General features: G+C 39.3%; 1 protein-coding gene across 1 annotated transcript in view; it reads left to right on the top strand.

Moving 5' to 3' along the window:
* Positions 1–12247, top strand: part of znf536 (zinc finger protein 536) — a 101287-nt gene extending 89040 nt beyond the window's left edge. Inside the window, exon 5 of the mRNA XM_079810059.1 lies at positions 11868–12247. Within this exon, the coding sequence (XP_079666185.1) occupies positions 11868–12121 (254 nt within the window). The 3' untranslated portion in view covers positions 12122–12247. The remainder of the gene's footprint in view (positions 1–11867) is intronic.
* The last annotated feature ends 345 nt before the right edge of the window (positions 12248–12592 follow it).

The following is a 12592-nucleotide window of genomic DNA, read 5'->3' as shown; positions in this document are numbered from 1 at the left end:
CCAAAATTGGTGCTATATAGCACTAAAAAAGGTTCCCCTATGATTACGAGCCTTTTTTTTTTTTAGAGTGTATGTATTTCCATTTTGATGTTCATGTTACTGTTCATGTTCATATATATATATATGTGTGTGTGTGTGTGTGTGTGTGTGCACTCTAAAAAAATATCCCAAGTTGGGTTGAAAATGGACTAACCCAGCAATTGGGTTGTTTTAAGCAAACATTTAACCCAACCGCTGGGTTAAAACAACCCAAATGCTGGGTTAAAACAGCTCAATTGCTGGGTTAGTCCATTTTCAACCCAACCTGGGTTATTTTTAACCCAGCATTTTTTAGAGAGTGTGTGTGTGTGTGTGTGTGTGTGTGTGTGTGTGTGTGTGTGTGTGTGTGTGTGTGTGTGTGTGTGTGTGTGTGTGTGTGTGTGTGTGTGTGTGTGTGTGTGTGTGTGTGTGTGTGTGTGTGTGTGTGTGTGTGTGTGTGTGTGTGTGTGTGTGTGTGTGTGTGTGTGTGTGTGTGTGTGTGTGTGTGTGCACAAAATACACTGAAGATATCTCCTTTAGTGGAGATATCTTCCTATAATGTTGCTTTTTGAGGTAACATTTTTTTAAGAATATTGACATATTGCTGGAAAGATAAAATGTATAAAATACTATTTTCAACAAAAAGATATTTGCATTGTAAAAGACTTTTATCAGTTCAAAATTATTTGGGATTTAGCTAAACAATTATAAACACCCAACACTATCAAATAGATTGCAGAGACACACACAGGGCAGCATTTCAACACACTTGTGAGCTGAGGACTTGTACGATAGACAGCAGAAATGATACATTTCTCTGTCCTCCTGTTTCTTTCTACCCCTGACTCTCATGTTAAGTGTAGTACATGGTGTTAGCTGCAGGGCTACAGGCCTGTGTGTGTGTGTGTGTGTGTGTCTGACTCAAGAGCAGTGTGGATTATGACAGCTCGCATTACCGGCTGTGTTCCTGCTAACTGTGGCTCTCTACCCTTGGGCTATAGCCGTGTTAATTCCCCAAACCTGTGAGAGCGGGAATCTAGTGTGCCAAATGATGCTCATCCTCTTTTTTTTCAATTTTCTATCTGCTTTATCTGACTTTTTCTGGCAACACAATACATTCTATAGTCCATGTGAACGTACAATTCAGTGTATGCGGCATACATCAGTCTAAATGACTTTTTTGACTTTCTAAGCCTGATCCAAATACAATAAGCAGAAATGTCTGCTGTTTCTCTGATGTCATTAATTGTATCAGTGCAACACATAAGCACAGAACAAACCTCTCAAGGACGTTCCCTCTTTCAGAGATGGATTTGCCCCGTCACACACTCTCATCGTAGGCCAGCGACAAGCGATAACTGACACCCTTTGGCACAGGGGCCTGTTGTGTCAATACCTCAGAGAGATAAGACCCTGCTCTCTAAACACATGAAAACCATTCCCACACGCACATATACACACCGCAGACTGAGAGAACATTTTCCCATTATAGTTCCGTATTTCATGTTTTTCTTAACCTTTTCCTGTGGGTTAGCAGGGTCTCAGTGGAGGGAAACCTGATATCCTTTAGTCTGATGGGATCCATATTTGTGTTAACCTGCCGTCAAGACCCCAGTGAGGGGAGGTGTCTGAGGTCAACGCCTGACTAATTTTTAAACGGATCAGCTACACTAGACCAGATGGAGAAAGGCCTGGACCTAATAAAACTCACAATCCTGAAAAAATAACCGTTTCATTTTCCTGCACCCCCCCTCCTTGTGTCTAGCTTGTCTGGAGCTGAAAGAAATTGAAGAAAGTCAAGCTATTTCTTATAGATAGATGGATGGATGGATGGATGAATGGATGGATGGATGGCTAGATGGATGTTAGGCAAAGTATGTGTATTAATGCATTAGCCTTTTAGGTTGTTGAGTAACTTCATTTTACAGTGTCCTTGTTGCATATGTTACATGTACTTACCAAAGTAATAAATACTGTACATGCAGCTAAACCTAAACCCTAATCTTGTTACAGTGTAATTATACATTGAATAATGAGTAATATTAATGAACAACATTTCCTTACTATAGGATTGTGGTGACATGTAACATGTTAAAGGAACACTGTAAACTAAAGTGTTACTATACTTTACAACATTAGTTGTACACTTTAACATCTGTTAATGCATTAGACATCAATAACTATTAATGAACAATAATATTTAACAGAAGTTGTGAATGTACTATTACACTATGTACATTAACCTAAAATAATAAATGCTGGGAAAAGTCATTGTTCATTGTTAGTTAATGATATCTGATGCACTAATTTTGACAAATTGAGTATTATTCTAAAGTTTTACCCCAAAATACTTTCACCCCTGCATTTGACCATTTGATTCTTTTACATTGTAAATGGTTTTCTCCCTGGTTTGATGGTCTTGGCTTGTTTAAGAGTAGCTGATTGTAGTGAATCAGCTTACAGTTGGCTTGTTTAAGTGAGCCATGTGTCAATTATGTATTCATTTGGAGTATCAATATGATAACCTTTCAGTCACCAGACCAAGTTATCAAGATAGTGTTTGTTCGTATAAGATATATTGATAAGTAATACTGATATACACATTTGAGTTTGTGTGTGTGTGTTCTACCTTTACGTATTGTAAAAGGTATTTCAGCGCATTAGTGTCACTCTGTCTCTATGGTGTCATATTTGTATGAGTGTGCGTATGTAGCTGATGTGTTTAAGAACGCTGCGCGGCTGGGTTGCTGTGTGCCAGCACTTGTAGCTGGGCAGATGGTGACCTGCGCTTGAACCTCTCTTCCCTCTCATTTGTTCATCTGGCTTTCATTTGGCCTGCATGCAGGCTGCATACTTTAGCAAACGCAACTCTTTATTCACACCACCAGATGGCGCTATAAACCAACTTATAGCACCAACACTTCTGGTGGAGGCTGAACACTGTGCCCCTTTGAACACCAACACATGACAGTTAAAAGATTACAATCAAGAAAGGGATTGTACATCAGTAAATCTTGATAGAAGTGATGTGAGAGCCCGTGGCACACATTTTAATACTCAGACCTTATATTTTTGTTCTGCCGTTGAGTCAGTCACATGGCTTAGGCCTATAGCCTGTTTATATCTTGTCATTAAGGCCAACTAAATGATATCTGAGAGAGAAAGGCATTGTCTGCAGAGAGAATTGCACTCTATTTCCATTTTCAATCTGCAGTCAATCCGTAATCAATCTTATCAGACGTTCTTTGACAGCCTATTCACATTTTTACACATTTTTGCGCACTCTTCCTCTCTCATTTACACGCACGCAGACAACAGTCATCTGTCACCATTCGAGAGCTCTCTGTGCGTCTGGATACACACCGTGTCATAATGCTCATCATCGGCGAGCACATACAGTCTCACACACATACACGTGCAACTTAACAAGAGTGTGCGTGCGTGTGTGTGTGTTTGCTCAGCTCTCAGGCAGGGTATTATGAATCGATGATCATGTGGTATAAGAGAGATAGATGGCTCGGAGCTCCGTCTTGTCTCCTCTAATTGTAAAATATTAGTTACATTAGAGTGTGTTGGGTGATTAATGGAACTTATTTGGAGGTGGCCCTTCCTGGCCCATACACCCCCCACCCCCACTGCCAAAGCCTTCTCCACTGACTCCTCCGAACGGAGGGATTTCTCTTACGGCAGACAAATTGGTCCTGGGGACAAAATGGAAAGGAAAGGATGAGAATAGAGGGGAAGATGGAGGTGGACGGGAAATTCAAGAGAAACATATGGAAAGAGTCCATATAAAGAGACTTGTAACAAGAGAGCGAGATATTTTATTCAATTTTACATCAACTTCCAGGTAGCTTACATGCATACAGTCACATATTATGTCTACATTGAGTCGCCCTCATCGATAATCCCATGTCTGCATGGGAAAAGATCAGTATTGGTGTATATAAAAGCTGATGGGAAATGTTATTGATACCTGAGCAAATGAGCACTTAGGTCCAGTACTGACGCTCGGCTCTGCTCCTCTTAGCCAGCCATTAGAAAGCCATGGATCATGTTATGGCTAGCAGAACAACACCTGCTGACCCAGTGCTGGAGCTTCAGCCACACACACCTTCATCCTCTGCCTTTGTTCATATCAGTGTGCTTAGTCCTGAGGCCTGTGGGAAAAGAAATGTTTTGATTGTCTTTTAACGTGGAGGCCTTGAAGAGAACAGAGAAGCAAATTCTTGCTGAAAATATATTCACTTTCGTTTTTATGTCACTTTTATTATATATTATATATAACTTGCACAGTTTGGCATGTTTAATTGTGTAAAGAGATTGACTTGAGCACAAACATATATGCACACACGCACAAACAATATTACAGCATTTTTTTTTAATTAAGTACTTCAGAGGGAATTCTAGAGCTTGTGTCGAGTTTCATCCTCAAGTCCTTCATCACAGACAGTAAGCCAGATATATTTTTTCAAGCAAGGATTATATAAAATGTGAACTTCAGGGGGAAAAACTTTATGTGTGTACTTCCTCTATTCATAGTTTCATTGGTGTTTGTTTATTTGCATTTAATAATTTTTTTGTCGAATGTTTTTTTTTTTTTTAAATAATGAAATATTATGTCGTAATAATATATAGTATTCTTTCATAAGCAATATATTAAGAAAAACGGTAATGATGATAATACCACAAATAACACAGTAATAACAAATTTTTTTTTTTTTTTTTTGCTCATTTATTTATACTAGGTTTAGCCTAAATTATTTTATCACAGATATCTTTGACATTGCAGCCGTCATTACCTTTGTCAATTAAATTAGCCCATTAACTTAATTGAGTCAGATACAATTAAATTAGACATACACAAAGGCTAATGTTACATGCTTAATTGTAATGACGGTGTGTGATGAATGTAACAATAAATGGAAAAAGCTCTATAGTGTAAATAATTATATCTACTATGATACACAGCACATGCGGATTAATACAGATCAGACATATTTGCACGCAAACTAGATGATATGGAAAAACATTGTAAGGAAGAACTAAATACATTCTAGCCCTCATTTACATTGTAATATGAACATATACGTTTTGGTTATCTGCTGGACCCTGTTTATATTGACCCAAAGGCAGCTATTATTTGTATATATATATATATATATATATATATATATATATATATATATATATATATATATATATATATATATATATATATATATATATATATATATATATATATATATATATATATATATATAGACATGATCAGTCTTTTCTTTCTATTTTTTTTTTTGTAAAATCGTGATGAAATTATTCTCAAACATCACAAAAGCATCTGTAACTTTGTATGGATAGATACAGTAACTGTATAAAATGATTTATTGTGAATACAACTACACCCCTAAAATTTCTCAGGAAGACATTTTTACCTAACACACTCCAAATAGTGTTCCACATATTGAGCATTACGATTTTCCCTGCGTTCCCGTGCAAATCAAAGCGCTGACGCATCACTCAGCCATGATACAGTACTTTTTTGTGTGGGTTCTGCCTTTTTTTTCCAGAATGACCAAATTCAGAGTGAAACTCATATACGAGATGGTCATTTTTTCTCTCTCCTTTGCACAAACACGCACACATAGCATACGCGCACACTCTAGACATTTATTATGTGTCTGCCATGACAGCTCAGCACTAGAATGTGCAGCAATATGCTCTATAGGGATAGAGAGAAGGAGAGAAGTGAGCAGTACTGCAGATGAGTACTCATGAACTCTTCCTCCCCTGGCCACACAGATACCCACACACAGACACACAGTCCTGCTGAGACTGCCTGACACATCGCTCTCATCACATGATGTATATACTGCCTTTTACCCATGAGCCTTTCTAACTCTTGACCAATCGCGGGGCTCCATGCAGGCCCTTGCCAGCACCTCTCATGCACTGTCAGTGAAGGAAGTGGTATATTATCCCAAAAATCCTTCCCTGAAACTTTCTGCGCACAGTTACTCAGACATGTCCGTGTGGAAAAACAAAACGAAACGCTCTGGAACACTTCAAAGAATTCCATTTGTTCAGAAAAGAGAGAAATGAAGCCAAGTAAGGAAGATTGAAAAGAGATATAGTGGCAGGCAGACTGGGAAATGTATAGCGGAGAAACAGAGAGTATATTAAGAGGTACGCCTGTTGCAGCAGTTTGTAATCTAGTTCAGCATTTAACATGGGAGCTGCTTCCCCGGTGGAGCTTTTAGAGTTTGCTTTTGATACATACACTTACAATGCCAAATCCAAGTTTTTCCGTGTTGTTTTTATTCCCCCATGCGAGTCAGACTACAACATCAGTTCTTCAAACTATATCCATTAGAGCTGCATTTGGTGCTGTAAAACCTCTCATAGCTTTTCTTTTCAGTTTGAGAACTATCCATTGTGGTTGACTAGAGGCTCATTAACAAAATCCGAAACCTTCCTTTTCCTGTATGGAAATCTCTTGATATCTTTGTGAACGCATTTTAACTTTATAATGATAAAACTTAACTAAGGTATTATTACTAAACACAGTGCAGGTGTAAAGATGTTCCAGTTGTAGTGGTGTCTTTACTTCTTTGTGTTTACCGAATCAGAGAGAGTGGATCTGAAGGTGTGATGTCGGTTTTAGTGTGGAATCTTTCTCAGCAGGGTTTTGGGAGCAGGTGGGGAGAGATAGTGCGTAGCACACTAACGTTGCGGAGGGATTTGGGTGTTTGGAAGCTCTCTTTGCTGAGTAATCTCCCAGCCTTTACAACACGTAGGTTATTACTGGCCGACAGATGGTACATCACTTTTTACTGCTCACACCTTCTGTGGCTTGCGTTCTCCCCAGACACACACTCCCTCTGTTTTTCTTTATCTTTTCCTTCTCTTCCATATAGGTGACACTCAAACACACACATAGAGACGAAAAGTTTCCACTCAGATATAAGCACAAGGATATGTAACACATGCTCCACAGAGCAAAAACATACACATGCACATCGTAATGTGTAATTCCTACAGATTCATTATATTTGAAATATCACAGGATTAGAGTATCTTTTTAGTTTGTAGGCACAGTTTTGCTTACAGTAACACATTATAAAACATTTGAAGTACAGAAATCAATATGGCACTCAGGGTATAGGACTCAGACGCAGGTGATCTTTGAGCAAGCTGACTCTCCACAGTTGTTGGGGTCCTCGATTCTGATTTGTTGAGCAGAGTCCAACAGCACTGGGACTTTTCTCTGTTTATATCGCGCCGCTTGTCTCTGTCGTTAGACAGACTGCTAGTCTGTGTATTGGTGGGGATTTTGTGTATCTGATGGATGCTCTGCTCTCCAATGAGGCCATGGGAGATGATTTGTGAATGTCAGTGAAGCAACACAACAGATGCTGGTCACATGACAATATGATGAATGTAGGACGTCCAGATTACATTTAATCTACACACATTCAAAATGTATATAACATAGTTTTTTTAACAGTTGCAAAGTAAGTATTTCAAAAGAAGTGCCTAGTCAAAGAGAATGTGATTTTGGATGCAGCCAATTACTTTATGTGTAAGTCACTGAATGATTAATTTAACCGATTTGTTAAAAAACTCTTAATCATTCAGGAATTAAACAATAGACTATCTTTATGAGCAAGTCATTGAATCATTCATTAAAAAAAAAAACACTGATTCGCTCAAGAACACTACTATTGTGGCCTTATTTAGAAATATTTGAATTGCCGCTCTCCAAAAATAAAAGTATGTTGCATCTAAAATGTAAGTCACACAATATTTACTTATTGTTTGTTGAACTGTTGTATAAAAGCAATATGACTTGCATTCTTGTTGTGGATCTGAATACGCAAACACACTCTTGCTTGTGTGATATTGACACAGAGCGGAAGTGTTTCACTCAGGTGACCTCATTCATATCTGCAGTGTGAGTTGAAAGGATGTGAGTGTTTAAACCCTTAATCACCCGTAGAGCGGAAGTCTCTCTCTCTCCTTCAGTATTCCTATCTCGCTCGTTCTCAGGCTTGGAGTTACTCACAGTGAGCATCTGAAAGTCATTAGAGGCTCTGCAGTCTGTCAGGTGCCAGCCCATACACACACACACACACACACACACACACACACACACACACACACACACACACAAAGACCCCAACAAGCTATACACACAGTATTTCTCCCAAACAAAGCCACACACATGCAGAAACAGACATTCATGACATGCTCATGAGCTATTATTTTTCAAAGACATGCCACGCATACACACAGAGACACATGCTCGAGTGTGTAAACACACACACACAGTAAAAGTGCTGAAGCCCTGCAGGTTCTTTCTGCTGCGTGGGGCAAGGGATTCGTCATGTGCTGATGAGCTGTTATAATAATATATGAGCAAATCACAAGCATTCTGCAAATTAATCATTTTTCCTCCTCAACACCCTTCTTCCCGCTCTTTCTCTGTCACACACACATAGCCTACACACTCTTTGTTACTGAGCGCTGGAGAGGGTGTCTTCTCACAGACAGACAGAGGTGAGAGGCAGCACTCTTTCACAGATGGTAGCTCTGGCATCAGATGGAATTTATATAAGACTGATTTTGATTACATGCCAAAGCACCTCCATGTGTGTGTGTGTGTGTGTGTGTGTGTGTGTGTGTGTGTGTGTGTGTGTGTGTGTGTGTGTGTGTGTGTGTGTGTGTGTGTGTGTGTGTGTGTGTGTGTGTGTGTGTGTGTGTGTGGGAGCATGTGTCTGTTTGCTTACATACCACAGCATACTGTTTAAACGCATCTTGTTGTATTGTCTGATATTTTTTATAATGTTTGTGTGTGTGAATGAGGAGATAAGAAAAGGAGAGTGAAAAGGAGAGTGTGAGAGGGCAAGAGCAGGTGGCGCCACAAGAGGGAGCATTAGACGTGTCTTCAGAGAGGATGGAGATAAAATATAGATACAGACTAGATACAATGATGTTAAGATAGTGTTATGTAGAAGCGAGAAAATGAGTTAACTGACTGAATGAATAAATAAATGTGATCCTTCATGTATTTTTGTTCTGTTTTCATTTTTTGGAATGATGGACGGCGAGAAGGACAATGATGGAGTGATATTGTGGAATTTGCAGGAAGTGGGTGTTGTCATCGGTTCTCCCTCCTCCTCTCCTTCGCCCTCTGATCTCCACATATGAGGCCTTCAGGGGTTAATTAGGCAGGCGTGATAATGGCACACTGCTGAAAATAATAGAACTCTTTCGCTCTCTTTTTCTCTCTCTATTTTGAGACAATGTTAGAAAATGATGGAAAGGGGTAAGAAAAAAAAAGGCCAAGGGAAGGTGGTGGGGGAGATAAAAATCACCTGTCATATCCATATGTTGTTTTGCAAAGCTGTGTATGTATAGAGGTGCAAATGTGTTCATGTGTGGTTTTTGGCCACGAAGCATTCAAAAAGATTTATTGGCCATTGGTAACAAGTACATTGGAATTTTTACTCACACAGGACTCACGGTTTCGGGAAACGGAATGAAAAAAATGTGGAAAGGATTGACGAACACTGGAGAAAAAGAGAGAGAAAATGGAGAAATAAAATTCTTCATACTAGTTCATGTTATTTGGCACCTCAGTTGCTGTAGATGTGAATCACTGGAGAGCTTTGAAAAGAAGAATGAGCAAAAGAAAGAGGGAACAAGAAAGATATGCTGCTGAAATTCATGATTATGCTACACACATACTGTAGATGTTTACCTATGAAGACATATCTTGGACTTAGGTTTTTTTTAATTAAGAGTAAGCGTAGCATTTTTTAGAAAATTATTTACTTTAATTATAAAAAATGTTTACCTTTATTGTCCCTGGATGTCCCCAAATGAGAGGTTTTGTCAGATTTAATGAATGTCTGGGGACAATTGTCCCCCAGTGTAAACACATGCTTGTACTCATATATTTCTCATTAACTAATAATAAGGAGCACACCCTATATAACCCCATCCCTTACTGTAAACTTTTGTAAAGACATTAGAGACCATATTTAACCCATTATTACCCCCCTCTGTTTTTACAAATAGATTTTTAATGTTTGCTATAATATACACATACATGTTAATATTTGTGTTATGTTTTAAATATTGAAGGTGCTAAAATAAGAAAGAGAGATGAAAATGTTATCATGCTTTGCTATCACCACTCAAAAAACAAACATTGTAGTGTACTAGCATGGCACACACACTGGCACACTGTAATATTTGTACATAAAATCTCCAGTCCGGTCCCCTATTCTTTCGCCATTTAGGAACTATAGCAGAAATTGCCGCAATTTGTTTTTAAGTAATTGGGGCAACTATTGTGGGAAACATTTTGAGAGGGGACTCAATGTGTATGCTCTTTTTGATATAAGAAAAATGTGCCCTGCCACAGAACATCCCTCGAAATATATATGATTCATTCTTGCCAATTATTTTGACCACCAAATAGGCACCCTGAAGGGGCAGTATTATCTCACTTTGAAAAGAGAAGCCTGAAGAAGCTTTTTGGATGAATACCGAGAGCTGTGACAGAGGTTACATGTCAATAGGGTTTTTTCCCATATTTTGTTTATCTCTGAGCCCTGTTAATCATTTACCTGCAATCCTGTCACAGCCAAAGTGAGCACGGTGCTCTCCTCATAATATTCCTATGAATTTCTGTATTTATTCTGTTTATCCCATATACAGAATATGTAGATTCACTTTTTTAAATGGGATTGAAAATCGCCCCATTCCATAGCCAGTTGGACCAATCTGTGACAACGCCCAGCTCCCTCTGCGTTTCCCTAAACAGTCGCCGCTTCAGGGAAAGAGACAAGATAGGGGAGAAGAAAAGAGAGGAGAAGAAAAAAAGAAAGAAAGCTGATTTACAGTTGGTGACACTGGTGGCATGAGAATATGCTGCCTCTCAGACTTAGCGCAATGTAAGGGAGTGTGAAATTAAAGTGCGTATGAATGAAGCGGCCGGGATTGTGTGTTGCCGGCTTGCTTATCAGACAACTGGAACATCGAAAGCTCTAAAACTTGTAGCAATCCCCTTTGTACCGAGGCCTCAGCATACATTGTAGTATTCGAAAGCCGCTGAGACTCCAAAGCCAAACACAAAGTGCTTATGAATCGTTCTTTTTTGAGCCACACACGCATATGCAAGCAGTCGACGGTACGCACACTTACTTTGGGGATGCGTACATTTTTCACGTTACGTTGCGGCTACACCTTTAATGCAGCCGCTTTAAATTCTCCACACCAACGCGGCTGCTATTTTAAACCGCCATGTTAATTTGATTTAGTGCTTTTCAAATTGAATTGAGAAAAATGGAGAGCAAATGTACTGTTATTAATGTTCTAAAGTATGCGTAGCTGAAAGTGCCTGGCTTTGCTCTAAGTGGATGGGCCCGATAAGAGAGCCAGATATGATAGGCACGTAATCTGCATTCCTCAAACAGACTTGTGTGGGCTATTAAGGGTCATTGTGTACAATGCACCGATGATCAGATCCAATCTCTTAAACAGTTGTACTTGCTCTAAGTTGAAAAGAGCACTTTCAAAGTTCTCTAAGATAATGCACAAAGGAAACGTCTTCACCTGAAGAGCAGATATTGTCCACAGTCGGATCCAGGAAATGCTTTTGATACACACTGATGAATCAGAAGATTAAACTTCCATCTTGTGGTGATTGTAGTGGAGTACCTTACAAATACTACACACAAGTGTTATGTGGGCCTTCTGAATAAAACCAGGCACAAAATGTTGAATTCTTTTGATATTGACAGTGTACAGGATGATAATGTTGCTGATTTCTTTCCCAGGTCATGGAGGTCAGAGGCCGTTCCAGTGCCGCTACTGCCCTTACAGCGCCTCTCAGAAAGGCAACCTGAAGACCCACGTGCTGTGTGTTCACCGCATGCCCTTTGACAACAGCCAGTACCCGGACCGACGCTTCAAGCGCTCTCGCATAGACTCTGATGTCTCTGGGAACTCGGAGGATGGGAGTCTTCCCTCTTCCTGTCAGGTGAACACAGGAGAAGGTATTTTTGGTGATACTCCTCGTTCTCTCGAGTGAAGCGGAGTAAAACTTGATACATGGATTTCTAAGGACCTTCAGAGATTTGAAGTGATAATGACATCACATCATACAAGCATTCCCACTGCATCATTCTAAAAGAAACATGAAGACATTCAAAATACTAAAAAAAAAACTAATATTCCATAAGTTGGGGATCATAAACTCCCAAATCGAAACACTTTGGCCTCAGTTATGTTCTGTGAAGCACAGGATAGAGATTATGGAGTAGAGAAACCTGAACCATATTTCTGATGAGTCTGAAACTAAATACATGCCTCTTATTAGAGTTGCCTGAACTGGGCATTGAAGAGACATTACTGAAGAGAGGAAAAAAATGACAATGTTAAAAAAAAGACTGTCATTAAATTCCTCCGAGTGTCTTTTGTCCCAAAAATAATGCTTTTATCAGAAAAACGATCCGCGCCAACGATTTCGCGACAGTTGTAAGGGAAAGAAAGATGGAGGGGA

This window comes from Gobio gobio (genome assembly GCF_949357685.1).
Source record: "Gobio gobio genome assembly, chromosome: 2".
NCBI lineage: Eukaryota > Metazoa > Chordata > Actinopteri > Cypriniformes > Gobionidae > Gobio > Gobio gobio.
The sequence above is the reverse complement of the archived record's forward strand: the minus strand, read 5'-3'. Positions and strand labels throughout refer to the sequence as shown.